General features: G+C 40.5%; 1 protein-coding gene across 1 annotated transcript in view; it reads left to right on the top strand.

Moving 5' to 3' along the window:
* The window catches only part of LIN7A (lin-7 homolog A, crumbs cell polarity complex component), a gene marked incomplete at its 3' end in the record, with an annotated part of 47,989 nt that extends 40,440 nt beyond the window's left edge, over positions 1-7,549 (top strand). Inside the window, exons 4-5 of the mRNA XM_082011339.1 lie at positions 605-814; positions 7,337-7,549. Of these exons, the coding sequence (XP_081867465.1) occupies positions 605-814; positions 7,337-7,549 (423 nt within the window). The remainder of the gene's footprint in view (positions 1-604; positions 815-7,336) is intronic.
* Between the last annotated feature and the right edge of the window lie 12,191 nt (positions 7,550-19,740).

Genomic DNA, 19,740 nt, shown 5'->3' with positions numbered 1-19,740 from the left:
AATTTTTCAATAAAAGTTTTAATCCAATTCTACTATAAGAAATGCATATTCCTGTTCCAGGAGTTAGTTCACAAGACTTCATAGAGATTATAAATTAAACTTTTTAAAATAAGAATATCCTTTTAGGATATTTTTCTGTGCCCAAAGAATGAAATAAACAATACTGTACCTCTGACAGCAGAGCAGAAAGTTAATAATTCAGTTCATCCACTTTATTTCAACTAGGAACACAGTAGATGTCACATTATCCTATCCCAGAGTAATAAATTTTCTCCCTGTCAAAGGCAAAGAAGAAATACACTAGTGATCTTAGGTGTTCACCACCAGGCAGTCAGGCTTTCCGATGCCTACTTCTGGCTCTGCTGCTAACTTTCTGCGTTATCTTTGACAGATCACCTAAACTCTCTATTCCTCTGCTTATTCCTTTATTTCAAAAGCATTGGCATGGAACTTAACTTTCTAAAAATGCTTTCAGGTGATCAGAAAAAGTCAGAATAAGATACTGAAATGTTTTCACAGGAATGAATTCTTCCTGCAAACGAACAACAGAGTGTGTATCAGTGTTCTCCCTACATAGCCAAATCACTCGTTTTTTTTCTTCCAGGCAACAGTTGCTGCTTTTGCTGCAAGCGAAGGCCATTCACACCCGCGAGTGGTGGAGCTGCCAAAGACTGATGAAGGCCTGGGTTTTAACGTCATGGGAGGAAAGGAACAAAATTCACCTATTTATATTTCTCGCATCATTCCTGGAGGAGTGGCAGAAAGGCATGGAGGGCTCAAACGGGGGGACCAGCTGCTTTCAGTTAATGGAGTGGTATGTGGAAATTTGATAGAGCTTTCATTTTCATCTGGATTTTCATTTTTCACAGCTGTTCTAATACCGTGATTTAAAATGCAGCCATACGAAACAAAAAGAATTAGCTCTGAATTAGCTTCAGTGTGCATTTGTGGTGCAGTGAGGCAAAGCTGCATCGACAACTTTGTGCCACTGCAATTTCTGTTGTAATGGAGGGTGCTCGAAGAGCTTCCATTTTAAATCCACACCACATGCTTAATCTATAAGGAAGCTATGTCTTTCTTAATTGATAATTCTGCAAATTCCTTTTGCAGTAAAAGTGTAATAACAGGCTTTGTCGTTCTTGCACTTCATAGCCTCTGAGACACACAGCGCTTTCCAAGCACAGTGATGCCTCAGTGGCACTTGTGCAGCCTTGTGACCTTCAGAGCATTTGAACACATAAAATCAAAAGAAATTCGGTAAGCACATTTGGTACTGATTTGCAATGGAAGGTACACTCCAGATGTCTTTCAGTGATGTTCATCCAGCTGTGATATCTTTGTCAGACTAATCAGCTGTACGAACGAACACATACAGGGAGCATGTATTTTCAGTAAAAAGGTATGTTTTTTACATAGTCATTTTTCATGTAAGTCAGTCAGTACTTTAGGGTGGAGTGTTTTGCAGTAGTTTCACTGTGAGTGTCAGTATGGAGGTAAAAATAAAAGGGCTCTTGGAATAGAGAGGAAAAATAAGTCTCTGACTACATGTTATGGGTCAAATTCTGTCTTTCATTTTGCTTTTTGTTCCCTTTTACAAGGGAATGTAAAGTATTGAAAGGGTAAGCATACTCATTCATATAAACCTACACCTCTCAATAAAAACATAATCTTTTTCATGCAAAACCTCCATCTAAACCTCATATTTAAATACACCAAAGGCACATAGGAGCAATTCCTGAATCCAGTCATAAATATAAGACTTTCCAAGTTAAATTTCCTCTTTGTTGCAAGCCCATAAAGAATGAAAAAAAAGCTGTTTTCTACATGCTTTCATGTTGTCATCTGTTTCTCTTAACAATAGCTATTCCCTTTCTCTTGAAACAAAATATCAGTGCAACACTTCAGACAGACTTTTTACGACTTCTTCTATCAACCATCATGTTCTCAAAAGAGAAATGATAGGTCTGGAAGCTTACTTGTCCCTGTACACAATGAGAAAGAAAAGATACAAAACAAAAAAAGAAAACCCATTGAAAAAAATATTTCATCTCAGGGAAAAAGAAATCAACTGAACATTTAATAAGTAAATTGCTGAACTTCACTGATTGGAAGTAGATCAAATTATTTTGTTGTTGTTCAGATCTTCCTTCAACAGGTAAATAAAAAGACAGATTAAAAGGGTTTATAATCACTAATTCATGGATGGCTCTTGAAAAATCCTTTTACTGTTCAACAGTGTCTAGGCAAAGACCAGGGAGGAAAGTGGCGAACCTTCAAATGTCAAGATATATTGAATTTGACTGTTGTCACCTCTATTCCATGATACTCCGTTCAAAAAAATTAATGAATATGCTCTAGAATATATAATAAGCTCATATAGCAAAAAAACCCAAAATCTAAAATTCGCAATTGCATGTAGGCACATTAGAAGGTTGATTCCGGGATGCAACAGAAATATTTTCGCGTTCAGAGTCTAAACAACAGAATTTGAAGTTTGAATTGCAGTTGCATACTTGAAATAATACCTATAAGCGACTGTTCATACAATGATCTTGGGCTGAATTAAGCCCATACAATATAATTCATAAAAGGCAAAAATTACAGAAGTGGTAATTTGTTTGCAGACAGCTTGAGACAGGAGGAAAAAGGTCTAAATTTAACATTGTTCACTGGGACTAGTTCACTCTGTGCTTCTCTCAATTTAGCTGGAGAAAAGCAAATAATATACAGTATGTACAATACAACAGACGGCTCAGCAGTGGAACATGAAATGAAAATGGAATATCTGTAACTTGTTTGTGCTCAGAAGTTGGTGGTTATCCAACTTCATAATTATCAACATAAAATTAGAGCTGTGTGTTCAGAATCCAGATTTGTTATCCCAGCATGACTGGGATGACTGTTCTTTGAGCTGTTTCACCGGATGTTAAAAAAAATGTTTTCTCATTAATGCTGGGGATTTTGTTACATACTTTAGTCCCACACCCCCTAGAAGTAAAAGAAATTTAAAGCAGTAAGCCCTGCAGATGGCTCGGGAAAGGCACTTACTGGTGGCTGTTCATATCTGGAAAGATTCTGCATTTGTCAAGATACCTGGTGTGAGTCAGATACAGAAAGGGATACAAAACAGGTTTATAATGGCTAATTTCTCACCCAAGCATTTGCTTACAAGTATCTAATAGAAATAGTCTTCTCAATTTCTCAACTTGTGGGGTAACAATCAGAGTCTCCTTTTTTTCTGCAAGAGAGTGGGGTTTTTTTCTTTTATGACAAGCCTGTGGGCCTGGATACAGTAATGGTTGGTGTTTTCCCACACATCTGCAGTTCTTTCAATTGTTCTTGCCTCTACAGTATTTTACATCCCTTTTTTTGATGCAGTCTGCCAATGCAATAAGGGAAATACAGACGTAAGTATATATAAATATATGTAACAAAAAATTACATATTAAATAAAGATATACATTTCTAAACAAATTTATTAAATCCCATGTTTGGTGCGTGGTTCTAAAGTAACATGCGTGTCAGATCCTCACAATGTCCCCAACCAGCGTAATCCAGTCAGCGAAATCCTTTGTACAGGCATGACCGATACCAGTAGGAGTCCTTCGGCAGCACAGCCTCAGAGGTTTGCAGAGGTGGAAGAATTCAAACAGCAAAACAACTTCCTTTGTTGGTATAAGCTCTTTTCCCTACTCCAAGGGGCTCCACTATTTAAGTTGTGCAGCTACTGCTGTGCAGGTGAAGCATTTATAATGCCGTGGAAATATGAGTGCAAGCAGCAATGAAGACATTAAGAGCAAGTATAGCAATCATATTAATAGCAGCTGAAAACTGTAGTAGTGAAGACCTACCTGAGTTAGGTAAGTTTGGAGAGTAGGATTCGTATTTAGCTGCACTATCTTTTACTTTGCCTTTGTTGTTTTCCCTTGTTGTTTTCCCCTCTTATGTTATGGTTCAGAGCTTTAGGCTTAATTCTGCATCATTACTATTCAAGTCAATGAGAGTTTTCCATTGACCTGGATAGCAACAAAGTCAAACCCTTCATTTCTAATTAGAAAATACTGGCTGTAAACTGGAAGAACAAGACCAGAGGCAAATGGGAAAGAAAACAGGCAATCATGAATTAAATGCAGTTTACGAAGTTGTACGAAGTATTAAAGTACACCATCTTGTTATTCCCCTACAGAACAGATACAATCAATCACAATTGCTTATTGATGTCAGTTAGAACCATCCAACTCTTTGAAAGCAAATGAGTATTTTAGCTACCTCTTGTAGCTTGGGAGCTTAGAATTTTTGTTCATAGCCCTTTTTAAGTTCATACTGTTCCATAGCAAAACCGATCACACCACCACGGAATACACTGTCATTTCCTCTGAATGTCCATGCCACGTCATACTGACCACGATTCACAAGCAAAAAATGAAATGTAAAACAATGCCACATTTTATACACTTCCTCGTAAGGTGAGAACTGTGTTTACAAAAGCCAGTATCAAAGACCAGTCACAAAGCAATGAGTTATAAAAGATAGCTAGTTACACTGTGTGTTAGTTATGATCACGTCTTCTAACATTGAGCAGTTACGGGGTAGGGGACATGCGGATGAGGTTTTAATTTGTATCTGTGACTTGTTCATTAAAGCAATTTTACACAACACCCTGTGCATCTGTAGCTTTTTATTTTAGCTCTCTTTGGAGCATTAGACACATTCACTGTTTCTTATGCAACAACAATTTCCTCTTTTTCAAATATTTGTAACTCTTTTCTCCCTAAATTACTTTTGGATAGCAGTGCTTGGTCAGCAGATTTGTCCCAATCACAAATCTGGTCAGCACAGATCATGAATTTTCTTGAAGATCTTTGAATAGACCTACTGGAGGAATTTCATGAACATACAGTTCAAAAACATGAAGTCATTTATTTCAACAATCAAATGTATATTTACTTAAGGTTTTCTCTGTTTCTGGTAATCATTTCAGCACCTGAAATGACATTCATTATTTCTCTAAGTTGCATTAATATTTTTGAAGCATCTTAACATTTCTATAGAAACTCTTGAGTCCAGTCAGTAGACACGGACATGAAATAATTATTCATATTAATATGTTGAAGGATATTTAACAGTAGAAGGAAGATAAATAGCAAAGCAATAAGCTTGAATTGTGTTGTTTATATTATTTATGTAGAAGCTAATTGTGTTTGCTTTTTGAAACCCTTAAGTCACTATTTCTAGCTCACAGTGTGCCACAGCAGAAGTAATTCTTATTCACTGTTCATGCACAATGCTACGCAGTCGAATAGGAGACATGAAAATAGAAAGAATCTTCTTCTGACAGTTGCTATAACGATGCTACGTTATTCTTTTAGCATGAATTGAACTTGAAATATATTTAATGCTGCTGCTTCTCTTTGGAAGCCTATGGGTATAGTTTCATTTGAAATAGCATGGTATACGTAAGAGTTTTAAAACACAGCATGTAGTAAACTTTGATTTATTTTATGTGGGAAGAAAATTGCATGTTTTTAAATGGTCTAAAATCCATGTGAAGATCTCAGTTGTGTGGGCTTTTTTTTCTGTGCAGAGATACTTCTGTTTGTTGGAATATATATCCTGCAACACACATGGGCAATCATACACCATTAGAAAATATCTTCCTTTCTCTTAAGGTGTGGAACAATCCACATGCCTGAAAAGCACTCCGGTCAGTCCACTTAATGATAGAAATGAAATACTCTTTACACAGCCAAGTTACCTCCTCCTTTGGGAAATTTACTGTTTCAAACAATGTTAGCATAGAAATCAGAGCTTGAGCTCCTTTGGGAATACTTTTGATTTCACAGCAGATACCATCTTACTATAAAACATTTTCCAGAGAGGGAGGGAAAATATGTATTCCTTCAGCACGAACTTGCAATGTTTCAGTTGTTAGTGTTTGATTGCTTACAGCTAACCAGATAAAGACCAGTTTGTTTCCAATAGAGAACCCGGATCATGTAAACAGTAAACGTGTGAGCAATGCCATTAACTCTCTACGTGGGGGCTGTCCCCGGGAGCAGCGGCCATGCTCCTTCACCTGCAGCTCAGCGGCTGCTTAATCACCACAGCTCGTCCCCTGCGGGATCCAAACAGGGCCAGGGCATAAGGAAGGAATTGCCATTTCAAACTTGCAATTTCTTCCTTTCTTACCAACGTCTTATTTAAGATTTTATTTTTGTACCATGCAAACAGCTTGTTTGGGTTTGTGCTACAGGGTTTGGGGTTTTTTAACATTCTTTTCATTTGCGTAAAGCTTGTAGAGTATTTGCCCTCCTTTTCACACAGATCAGGAATTAGGTTTGTAACGCAGCCTAAAACAGATTTGGGTTATGTAACGCAGCCTAAAACAGATTTGGGTTATTTAAAATATGAAAATGAATACATTCGCAGCAGTGCATAAATCTTACTTAACTCAACACTTCCCCTTAATGGTCACAACCCCACGCAACCTTACCGGCTTGAGGAGGAGTGGCTGGAGAGCTGCCTGGTGGAAAAGGACCTGGGGGTGCTGGTTGACAGCTGGCTGAATGTGAGCTGGCAGCGTGCCCAGGTGGCCAAGAAGGCCAACAGCGTCCTGGCCTGTATCAGAAATAGTGTGGCCAGCAGGAGTAGGGAAGTGATCGTGCCCCTGTACTTGGCACTGGCGAGGCTGCACCTCGAATCCTGTGTTCAGTTTTGGGCCCCTCACTACAAGAAGGACATTGAGTTGCTGGAGCGTGTCCAGAGGAGGACAGTGAAGCTGGTGAGGGGTCTGGAGCACAAGTCTTCTGAGGAGCAACTGAGGGAACTGGGGTTGTTTAGTCTGGAGAAGAGGAGGCTGAGGGGAGACCTTACCACTCTCTACAGCTACCTGGAAGGGGGTTGTGGAGAGGTGGGTGTTGGTCTCTTCTCCCAAGTATCCAGCAATAGGACGAGTGGAAGTGGCCGCAAGTTGCGCCAGGGGAGGTTTAGATCGGATATTAGGAAAAATTTCTTCACTGAGAGGGTGGTCAAGCATTGGAACAGGCTGCCCAGGGAGGTGGTGGAGTCACCATCACTGGAAGTATTCAAAAAAACAGGTAGACATGGAACTTCAGGATATGGTTTAGTGGGCATGGTGGTGTTGGGTTAATGGTTGGACCTGATGATCTTAAAGGTCTTTTCCAACCTTAATGATTCTGTGGTTCCTGAAAAATGTAAAGTGTGGAAACTTCCTAAAACCCCGATGGGTTTTTTTAGCTTTTCTGTATGAAAAAGAGGACAGAGCTCTAGATCAAAGCAGCATTTTCATTATTAAATCTGTTCTCCCTGCTCCCAGAGCGTGGAAGGAGAACACCACGAGAAGGCAGTGGAGCTGCTGAAGGCGGCTAAGGACAGCGTCAAGCTGGTGGTACGCTACACTCCCAAGGTGCTGGAGGAGATGGAGGCTCGCTTCGAAAAACTGAGAACAGCCCGGCGCCGGCAACAGCAGCAATTGCTCATTCAGCAGCAGCAACAGCAGCAAACTACACAGCAAAACCATATGTCGTAGGTGAGAGGTTCATTGGTCTTCCCTAAAGCCCACCGACAGCACCCCGCCTGGGCCAGCAGCTCCCGGGGGTCCAGGGAACCGTCAGGGCAGGGCCTGGCACCAGGGCCTGGCACTAGGGCCCGTCCCAGCCCCAGCCAGGAGCAGGGCAGCCGAGGGGCACCAGGGCAGCCCCAGCCCCCGGCACTTCCCTGGGGACGGGGACCAGCCCAGCTCAGCAGGGCCTGTGGCTGGGCAGGGCAGGGCTGTGGGGAGCTGGAGACCGGCCTTGCTGTGGAGTCACTGGGGCAGGGGCTGACATGGGGTCCTGGGCCAAGGGATCCCAGGGAGGGCTCAGGGCCGGTCAGGGCTGGTGGTGCCCTCGGTGCCCCAGCAAGCACATACTGCAGAGAGGATGATCAGAGCTCATTCTTTGGCACATTTCCACATGGTCTGTCCCAGCGAAAACGCGTTTTGAAAATAGGTGAAAGACCCTAACAAATTCTGGAGCCAGTATCCAACTAATAACCCTGAAATCAATGGCCACTATGCAGCTCTGGCTTATCTGCAAGCAAGACTGCTTAAGAAGTCTATAGTTTCTGGGAACATTTTTGAATTAAAAGCCAGAGCATTTGTGACAAGTACATGGTACCAGGTATAGACACAGTTTAATGTGTTTTGAAATAGTCTGTTACCACTCTGCAACGGAACATCAAGATTTGCTGCTGATACATGAAGAAAAATCTTCCTCGTCCCTTCCCTGCTACAGGAAACCCTAACTTCACTCTCTGGTTCCTCTGCAGGGAACCCACAAGTGCTTACTTCTCATCTCCAGTTCGGTAGGAAGTATTTCATTCACTCTTGACTGACATTCAATATTTCAATAGCTTCCGAGAGGCTTGCAAGTTTCCCAATGTAGTCAAAACACATAGCATGTGAGGTACAAAGATGCTGCATATATGCAGTTTTTCTGAAATCGGTGAGAGTTTCTGACATGAATAGATTTATAGATATGCACCATTTGCCCAATGAAATCAAGTAGGAAGCATATCCGAGTGACTTGCATCCCAGTCCTCCACATCTCATACCAGATGTTCCCAAAACAGGATATTTGTACCAGTAAGGGTCTACAGATGACTCAGAAAGTCCCCAAATGGTCAGAAACTGAAGCTCTCAGCAATGGTTTCATCATTATTAATATTGGCACTGACCTCTGTTAATGTCTAGGGGGAAAAAACAATCTACCTTGCCCATCCCCTATCCTGTCACCACCAGAATTCCAGCTTTGTTGATGCAAACAAAGGCTCCAAGTCAGATCTGAATCCCACCTCAGGGCCTCAACTCAGGCAGGAGGTATAAACATTAGTATTTATGAAGTAAGTTTTGGGTTGCTGTGTAAAATAGGGCCATTGCAGGAGACGAACATGAAAACGGCACAATCTTACATGAATTTTTTCATTTTGTCAGTTACCTAAATCTTTTCATTAGCAAGTAAGGTATTTTTACTGATTTTAAATTTTTCTTTAAACTGAAAGAGAAGAAAGACAGGGAGAGACAGCCAGCAACTTAATTCCTCAGTTCCTTGTGTTTGCTCTGAGAAATGTGTTTCTTTAATTCTAGGTTATTCTCAAGAAAAAAAAAGCCTCGATCAAGAGTTCAGTCATCAAGCAACCAGAGCTGTACTTCAGTATTCCAGAAAAAGGAAACAACTACAGGAACACAAAACACATCTGGAGAACGTGCGGTACAAGAATAATGTAGTTAAGACAGCCATAGGGAAAGTACCTTCATGGTAAGGCTTTTCAGCACATGGCAGTCACAGGTACATAGTATTTCTGTGACTATTCCTAATGAGAACAGCATGGTAGGTAAACCTTATGAAACAGGGAGGTCCAGGGCTTCCAAATAATTCTGTTTGATCTAATCTTGCACTCCTTACTCTGACAAATTGGCCTGTTGGCTTTCTCTAGTTAGTGAAAGTTGGGTTTTTTTTAAGGAGATCAAGATTGGCTGTTTTGGGGGACAGAATCTTTCTCTATAGTTATCTGAAGAAATGAACAACTACATGAGTTCAAAATTTTGCCACAGACATCAAACTAATACATCACGCTTCATAGCCACTTTGTAGTATATATTGTAGAGCTGTTTTAACCTAACTTCCTGTTTATAATTTTCAATTTTCCCTCTGGAAATAGCAATTTACTATATTTATAAAGTATTCCATTTGTAGAAGCAATTGGCTTTTTACTCTTGGTGTTTCCATATATTTTATTATGCATCAACAGAGTGAGAAAGTTTTAGGTCAATTTTAATTTTATTAGTAGTAAAGTTAGGGAATCCTAGAACTGTATTTTTAAACATAGGTATTGCTTGTATCTATTATAGTTACTATTCAGAAATCTATAACTGGATATATTATATATTTATTCCATAAAATATATATTGTCTGAATGTACCTGTTAGAGAAGTAGGGTCTTTGCTTAGCATGTATTGCAAATGTAGTAAGCTAATGTTAGCAAAAGACCAAGCTTTGTTTGGCAGATATTACTGTGATAGCATAATCTCAGCTTTTCTGTATTCTTTAATTTATTTTCCAGACTAATGTTAATATATTTTAGAGAGGAGGAAGCGTAAGTTGTTTCTTTTAAGAATCGCACTTTATCATTTCAATCAATTTGAAGCGAGAGTTCTGACTTTTTTTTTTTTTTATCAAACCAAATTGGAATGTGCAAACAAAACATATAACTAAGTTCTTAAGTTTATATGTCTGCTATTCCAAAGAAAATAGTCAAGGCTGGAAGGGTACAAATGTCATCTATGTTCAAGAAAAATAAGAAAATGTAACCCCCAAATTCTAAAAAATTATAATTTTCAGCATGCCTTCTATGCTTCATTAGAAAAGACTGGAAGAGAAAAGGAGATTAGGGGAGAACCCTACAGTCCTTGCATGTTGAAAATGCCAGCTGATGTCAGTGAAGATTTAGTAACATGAGGAATGTAGAAGTGGTCCGAACCAGTGTTCTGGTTGTGAACTTGGAACAAAGTCAGAAATAATTGATATTTTGAAGGATCTATTCTCAAACAGCGAGAGCCAAAGCAAAACAGGGGAAATTGGCAGTATCATAGCATATGTTAGAAACCAAATGCAGGCTAGCCAACAGTCTTGACAGTGTTTGATTACTGTAAGTAGCCATTGAAAGGAAATTACTGTATTTTTAAAACCAAACAGCATGAATTCATCCAGAGAAGCCTCATTTTATACAGAGAAGTAATTCTATCCAGTGGTCATTGGTGACAATATCAATTAAGACAGCAGAGTTTGAGAACTACCAGAATTAAAGATTAAATATATTGTATTGTGCTCTCCACAGTGTCTTTTTATACTTAATAAAATTGTACATACGTATTTTAAAATGGTATTCTCAAACAGACACTGCTATTAATATTGACAGTATATAAATTGTTACTACGACTGCATATAACTGTTCTGTATCTCAGCAGTATGATTTGAGTTACACAGATATCTGCATTTTCAGAGACCAAGTATTCAGATTTAGTCAGCCCACTGTACTGCATTTTTCCAAACTGCCTCTCCACCTCTGCCCCTCCTCTTCCTCAAAAAATTTAGGTTTGATGAAGTGGAATGTGCTGATTAATAAATTTCAATAATAGAATGTCATGCATATGGAGAAGCATATCAAATTCATTTTCATTTTATTATTATTCAATAAATTATTTGTACACACTAAAATTAACATTCTAGTCTTTGCCAACATTTAACAATAAGGTGTAAGAAAAATACAAGTAAAATACAACTGTCAATGAATTTGAAGCGGAAGCAGGAAGGAGTAACTTTTTAAGGGTCACTTTTCATGCCCCTTACTGATCGATAAAACATATAGCCACTTAATCACAGAATAATCTGTGTCTCTAAACGTATCATCTGCATTGACAGTCTTGTCTTCTGTGATTTTTAAATGTCTGTGATCCTGATGCAGTAAGGCACTTCCACACACGCATTGCTGAATTAGGACCTGAAAGAAGTTCAGGGAGAAGAGCGCTTTCCACATGCCGGTCTGCATGTACTTGCACATCATATTTCAACTGATTGGTCTCCTGGCATTTGCTCTTTTACCACACCGAATTGATATGCCTTCAGTCAACTTAGTGAGTTTTATTCCTCCTATTTACCCTTGGGGATCCCTCACATTTCTCCGCACTGACAGCAAACAGGTAGGAGATCCAAAATTTTCCTCTTTTCCTTCAACGGTGACAAATCATAGATGAAAGGTCAATGAATGCCCAATGAGTGGAATAAATGACAAAAATCTACCTGCAGTTCCCTGGTGAATAATACTGCAGAACTCTTAGTCCTATACATCACACCTTTTGTATCCATTTACCACAGCCAAGCTTCAAATCTGACTTAGGCACCTTTGGGAACTCTTACAGGAGGCACAAAATTATGTGCCACATTTGCAGAAGAAACTGTTTATTCACCTACTAATTTTAGGGATTTTAGAGTCCTAAATGAAATTAAGATCTCATGACCAATTAAAAAAAATGCTAAACAAGAAGGGTGGGTTTGCCTGTGTTTGAAATAATACAGGACTTTAAGCATAATTTCAGAATTTAAGATAGTTATTATGCTCATAGAAGATGTATTTCATCACAGGAATGAAACTTCCTTGTTTTAGGAAGTACTTCCTTGTTTTAGGAAGTAGCAATTATCTCTGAATCTTTCTGGAAACGGGATGATAAAACTGACCAAACAATCTCCTAATGCCGAACTGTTTCTAGAAGGGCTAAGGGGATCCTTGCCTATGTAAGCAGAGGATTTTCAGCTAGAAGTAGTACTGACCCTGCATAAGCATTAGTGAGACCATTTCAGTATCCAGCATTCAATAAAGCACAACAAGTTTCAAACTCAGGGAGTATTCTGGGACAATTTGCAAGAATGTGCTGCCGGCTGTGATACATGTCTGATGAGAAATACAGCCCATCATGCTTATCCATGAGCAGGTCAGGACAAATTAGGAATGTGTTCAGTCTTACAAGCAGACACAAGCTTGCCCTGCTTGCCCATGAAGCAAATGCAGTCTTGCATTCTGAATTAGCAAAAAGATTTAGATATATGTTTGGTGGATTCATTACCTCTACCTTCAGCTGTCTAAAAGCAAGCTGCCGAGCTTACACTGATTGTTTCCATGGTCAACAGGAAGTTAGAGGCATCCTTAGAATGCAATTTATTCCACCTGTCTCTGACATCTATCATAAAACAGGATAAGGCATCCCATAAAAGGGTTTATAAGCAGAACCACTGACTAAACAGCCTGAATTACTAGCTTCAAGTAAGTAATGTCTTTTCAGTTTTTTTGCTGCTTCACTCATACACAGCCTCCTAATGAATAAATAAGTATTCAGCCACCAGTGTTTGAATTCCCTACTCCAAAACCTCTCCCCGCATAGCTCAGATAAGTGATAACGCCTTACGCATGATGCACTTTGCAAGGCGGTTCCTGTTGCTACAGCTGTCTGTCCTGAAGCATTCTAAGAAATTTAAGAGCTCAGCACAGGTATCGTTAGCAAAATGCTTTGGTTGTGCTGTATGCAGGAGGAGACTACAACAAGCTTCTGTCTGTGAATGCTAATAGCAGAAGTCTGTACTGTCACCTATAACACTGGGCTAGTGTGTGTGCATGTTAACAGTAGCTGCAACCAAAAAGATGAACAGTTGCTTTTGACTTTTGGTGACAGAGATGCACAAAACTGAAAGCCATCAAACTTCCAATGCAGGAATTTGTGATGTGAAGAATCATAGCAAAACTTGACCAGTTCTGAAATCTAGAAGCCTGCAGCTATCTAGGATTAAGTAAAAGGATTACAAAAGCAGAAGACGTCTATAAGGAGCAGACAAAATCTAAGAGGAAAAAGAAAAAAATCCCATAGGGATTTAATCTCTGATCTGCTTTTAATTTCATAGAATCATAGAATCTTTGGGTTGGAAGGGACCTTTAAAGGTCATCTAGTCCAACCCCCCTGCCATGATCAGGGACACCTGCAACTACATCAGGTTGCCCAGAGCCCCCTCCAACCTGACCTGGAATGTTTCCAGGGATGGGGCAGGAAGGACAAGGACCTATTGGAGAGGGTCCAGAGGAGGGCCACTAAAATGATCAGAGGGATGGAACACCTCTCCTATGAAGAAAGGCTGAGAAAGTTGGGGTGGTTCAGCCTGGAGAAGAGAAGGCTCCGGGGAGACCTTATTGCAGCCTTTCAGTACTTAAAGGGGTCTTATAAGAAAGATGGGGACAGACTTTTTAGCAGGGCCTGTAGTGATAGGACAAGGGGTAATGGTTTTAAATTAAAAGAGGGCAGGTTTAGACTATATCTAAGGAGGAATTTTTTTTCCAATGAGGGTGGTGAGACACTGGCACAGGTTGCCCAGAGAGGTGGTTGATGCCCCATCCCTGGAAACATTCCAGGTCAGGTTGGACGGTCTCTGGGCAACCTGATGTAGTTGCAGGTGTCCCTGATCATGGCAGGGGGGTTGGACTAGATGACCTTTAAAGGTCCCTTCCAACCCAAAGATTCTATGAGTCTATGACAAGCCACTTTTCTGGTAGCGGGTTTTGGTAATAAGACAAGATGCATAGCTGAAATGAGAAACAGCCTGGGAAGAATCCTGTGTATGTTAAGGTAGCCATGAACAATTTGGTGCATAAGGGTGAGTCCACCTCTGAGTAACTCTCAGAGATAGTGCTCCCACTGATCTTCTCTTTCCTATCCCAAGCCTACTCCCGCCACTTTTTTGCCCTGACCAACTCCCTTTGACTAGAGCCCAAGTATCACCACAAAGCTTTTCCAACTCTACTGCTGCAGTATTCCCCTCCCCTTCCTTCATGCGGGTTTTCTCTTAGCTCAGCAGTGACACTTCTTGTCCACATGCAGCCTCCTCAGCACGCTATGGCATTTAGGCTTTGCCAGGTCCACTTCCTGGAGTGCTCTTCTACTTCACTTGCACTCTGTATCCATGAGCTGCCCTCTGATGGCCACCCTAGTCAGCTGTCTTGCTTCCCATACACAAAATAATTTAACCTTCCATGAGGAATACATGGGGAAAAAATAAATTGAGAGGGTAAAAAAATGATAGTCAGTTCTTGAAAAAAATTTTGTCAGGATATACCAAGAATATCCCCTTTCCTGAGTCCGCTCCTTTTCATCAGGTGGTGATTTTCACCTTCATTCAGTTCCCTGCTGACAAAGCACTATGTGCGGTGACACTGATTGTGGAACAGTCATACGCGCTCCTCTGTCTGGCTGAAACAACAGCTCTTTGTCTGAAACTGATGGACGCATAGACCTGCTTGAAGGCACTGCACAGTGAATTCACACACGTGCCATAGGTCAGTTACCATGCGCACACTGGCTGTGTGAGCGGTACGGATGAAGAAGATCCAGCATATCTGGCATGCAGACCCATGTCTGTCTGGGATTCCAGAGGTGGAAATACAGAACCAGCCCCTGGAAATAGCCTAACACAGAGTTAGAGCCTTCATCCATCCAGTCTGGAAACATTTGTATTATGAAAAGACATCCAGGAACCAATGTTTAATTGGTTTCAAAATTCTATTTGAAGGTAAGTTTTCAACAATAAGCAGTGAGAAGCCAAGCATCTTCCTTAAACTGTTAAGGACCAAACATGCAGAAGACTATTAATTTCTCTAATAGCTTTATGCTTCAAGTGCAGAACTTAACGTGCCAGCACCACCTTTCCAGCCTTTTGTGCATGTTGTGCCTGTCTGTAGTGTTGACAGAAAGAAGTTAAACTATTCACCATGGGGTCTTAGTACCCCTGAAGGAAAACATAAACTTGGCTGCTTGCAGGGAGGGGGTTAAAGCATCAATTAACTCAGATTTAAATGTAGGTGCTGACGAGATCTTTTGTAGCAATATTTGTCTCCATTGTTTTGTATCGCACTGAATAAACAATTTCAAGAATTTGTTCCAAAACGCATTGGATGTGTTTCCTCTGTATACATAGCGAGTTTACAGCTCTGTTGTACGAATATATCGCGCTGTCCTTACCTGTGTGGGGCCATGTTCCCCTGGAACGCTCGCAGCTGAATAAACGGGCGAAGGGAGACGCCTAGTGCATGAGGATGCCGGCAGCACCTTCAGCCGCCCCTTCCAGCATCCTTGCTGTGGACTTCTTTTTCTACTAGCATTAAAAAGCAGATAGGCACCGGTGTAGGCAACATCCATTGGGCGTATTTCCACACATTCGACAGTAAATGGACAGTTAAAAAAAAAAAAAGCTCTGTTTAAACACATGCAATAATACCACGTGAGCGAATTCTTTGCGTACTCAGAACGGCGAATGGCAATAGGATAGCGGCACAATAAAAGCAATATTCTTAGCTGGGTAAGAATTCTATGGTTCATGTAAATATTGCTTAATATGATTAGTGGAGTGCACGCGGTCAGGGTTTGATCATACCACACCTGCTGCTGCTGCTGAAGTTCATACGTGTGCTGGTGAAAAAATCCCACAAAGCACCGTTAGGCAGGTGTATCGCCCGCACTGAAGTAAATGAAACATGAAGCACGTGGCTTCGTGCGGCGCTGAGGGAGCCATGTGAGCCAGGTGCAGTAACAGTCTGATGCGAGTCATGAATCTCACACTGCAGCAGCTGCTCTGCGCTCAGGGGGGGACTTGCCAAAGATAGTCATCAAATTGGGCTTCCCTTCTTGCTGTCATTTTCTTGAAGATGCTAACAGTCTGTCCCACTGCCTGGCACCACCTTCCTCAGAGTGGCAGCCAAACAGGCCCAGATCATTAGATCCGGGTGTATCTATGGCCTAGCTGTAGAGGCCTTTTATTTCTCCCCCTCTAGATACTCTATAGTTTTTTTTCCTCTTCCTCCCCAAACTCTAACCAAGGCTTTGATATTTAGCTTAAGTATTCAGCTATTTGAAAGTTTTCCTTTTTTTCAGTAGGCGAAACAAACTAGGAGCTATAGTTTGTACACCACAGCTTATCTTCTGAGGCAGCTGCCTCTCTGAAAGATCTGGGAGAAGGCAATACCCAAGAAGTACCAGTTTGACAAATACAGGAAGCCTCTGGCATCAGTGTTTGAAAGAGAAAAGGACATCGCCAGAGGAAGGCAGCAAGGTGATAGAACAGTCGTACCTTCATCAAGCTCCAGTGGTAAAGCCCAGACACCAACAAGCATCACATTTTTTTCCATTAAATGTAAGGTGCACCTGGGAGGGAGACAAGGGCCAAATTCTCCAGTTCTGTTAAAAAGACACTTAGTCTGATAAAGGATTGTGGTCCTGGACAAAGCAGGGTGAAAACGAGACCTGTGCTCATCCTGGAATTGGCCAGTGTGACTGCATAACTGTTTGCCAAATTTTAAGTCAAAGACCCTAAGGCTAAGTAAGGCCAAAAACATATTTTGACAAAATGTATGTTGATTGCTTGAACACTTCAAAAAATAACATGCTCATACCTGTAACCTTCCACTGCACCTGGTTTCTTCCCTGTGTCCCTGGCTAAGTCTAGGGTGATTAGCTTAAATCTGAATGGAGCAAGGATGTGAGAAATAAATCATTGGCTCAAATGCAAGTGCAGGTAATTTTCATGCAATACTGAAGAGTTTCCAGCCAGATTATTTGCTGAAAAAATGAACCTTTGGCAGCTACCTGCGTAACAGTACACCTCTGAAGCATGATTTAGAAGCGGTCATCTTGCCTGTAGTAAATTGATCAGCTCAACTGCTCAGGATTAATACTGATCTTTCTTACTAAGGAGATGAGTGCAATCTTAAAGCAAATTTGCTCTGCAAGCCAAGAGTCAAAGAATGACAATCTTCAAAGCTGGAGAAAAAATAAGAGGAAAAAAAGAATACTTCCAAATGTCAAATCAGATTAAGACTTGACAGATTTCCCTGACTGTAAAAGTAACTGTTGAAGTGGCTGAAGTGACTCAGGAGTCAGTCAGAACACCTGACATTATTTTTTTCAGAGGCCAGTGTCAGCGAAGGTGCGATTCATTGCAGCTAACGTCGCTCTAAAATAGAGGTTTCTGATCTAAACCAAACATGAGCCTCTGCAGTTAAGGGAGGGAACAATCGTCTCCAAGGGGTGATTCACCTCGTCTGTGTAAGTGTTACTGACACAATATAATACTTTTTTTTTTTCCAGTGAAGACAGCAGAAGAATTTTCTAATCATCCTGCGTCATCCCTCTCCCCTCTGCATTGCCAGTCTTTATTCCCACACCAGCTTTTACAGGTTTCTGCTTCATCCATTCAAACAGCATAAAACCTTTCTCTCACCTACACCATTGAAAGTAGTGTGGTTTCTTGGTTTGTCTGTAGAAACACCCTATTCACAACTGGTCACTGCAGAAAATATGTTGGGTAATTACATCTCTCCCATCTTAGAATACTGTTAATGGGAAATGCCTCTTTTTCTTCATTCACTACAGAGGGAACATAGATGAATAGATCAAATAGGAAGGCTAAATTTTAGATGTTTCCTAATGCAACAATCTAGCTGACGAGCACAAAAACATTTATCACCAGGGCAGTAACTGCCAACGATTAGTGCACAGAAGACAAGCAAACTGACTGTATGAAGTGAATGGGCAATAACTGAGACAAAGAACTATGTCTGCACATCGTCTGTAGCACACGGACGATATTGAATCAACAACTGTTAGGGTGTAATTCTAGGAAATTGCATGCTACTTGGCTATAAAACCATCTGGTCATATGTCTTTTGTTGGTTTCAAGAGAACAGAACACTAAAGATCAGCTGAAATCAGGGCTAGGAGCCTTGTAATCCACCTCCAAAGAGTGGAAGGTGGGGCAAGGATTGCAGTGAGCTCCCTCCCCATAATTGTCTTCCAGCTTCCAGCAACTTGGAGCTTCCTCAGAAGCTTCTTGAACCAAAACCAGGTGTCATTGTGTTTAGTAGTCCTTGACAAATTTCTCTTTACATGAGTTTTTCTAGGGTTTTTTTGAAGACAGTGTTTTCAGCAACCACCCATCCTGCAGGTGAGTTTCACAGTTTACTTACACATTGTTCAAAGAACCACTTCCTTTTGTTTTGAACGTACTTTTTTTTTTTTTTTAATTAATTTGGTGTCCTCTGGTTGTTCTACTGGGACAGGCATTAAACAATCATTCCTTCTCTGCCTTCCCATGCCACTCATGGGCCTTTATCACACCCTTACGTTTTATCCAGGTCTTTTAATATAGAACTGCATCCTCGTTGAGTCACCGCTCCTATGATGTTAGATAAAAGGTAAGAATTAAAAATAAAACAAAAGTCCGAGGTTACTCTGTAACCTACATTCCTGGTAGAGAAGCCATTTGGGAATCTTTGATCACATGTGTTGCCATGCCATGAATCTTTTTACTTAAGTGTAAAGATTAACTAGTACTAGAGTACTAGTAGGTGCCTACTAGTAGGGAGTACTAGAGGTGCCTATATAGTCTGAGGGCACACTGAGATTTGTATAACAGCATAATGATATTTTCTGATGGTTCAGTATCTCTTTCTCTACAATACCTAATACCAATTATTATGTAACTCTCAGATCTCTTCCCTGAGTGGCAATTGGGCAGACAACCCATGATTTTATACATGAGGTTAGCAATGGTTTTCCCCGCGTGCATCATTTTCGCTTATCAAAACTGACTTTAATCTGCCATTTTAACAGTCCCATGAAGTCCTTCTGCAATTCTTATAGACAGTCCCAATTTATTATTTATTATTTACTACCCTGATTTTTTAGCATCAATGAACTTTTTCGCCTTGCCAGTCACGTCTTTTTTCCATGAATATGTTACACAGTGGAGATCCCTGCAGGACTCCACTCGTGATTCCACTGTGAAAACTAACATTTTACTTCTGCCTCTTCTTTCCTAACTTTTCTCCAAATGTTTATCCAAGCAAAAGGAATTACAGGATTTCTATACTATTTTTGATGACTTTTAGAAAGTGTTACACTTTTAAAAGAAATTAATTATTTATTCAACTATCTTAAATTCCTAAAAAGCAATTTCTGATTATAGTAGAATTTGAGGGTTTTATATTAAAAGGTTGTGGGGTTTTATTTTACCTTTTGCCTCCTCCAGGTAGGTTTCACATCACCCCTCAAATTTGAGAGCTGCTGGTAGAGGGGGTTCAGATGATCCACTC

The sequence above is a fragment of the Phaethon aethereus genome (genome assembly GCF_964289735.1).
Source record: "Phaethon aethereus genome assembly, chromosome: 1".
Classification (NCBI taxonomy): Eukaryota; Metazoa; Chordata; class Aves; order Phaethontiformes; family Phaethontidae; genus Phaethon; species Phaethon aethereus.
Note: the sequence above shows the minus strand (reverse complement) of the source record. Positions and strands in the feature narration are given on the sequence as shown.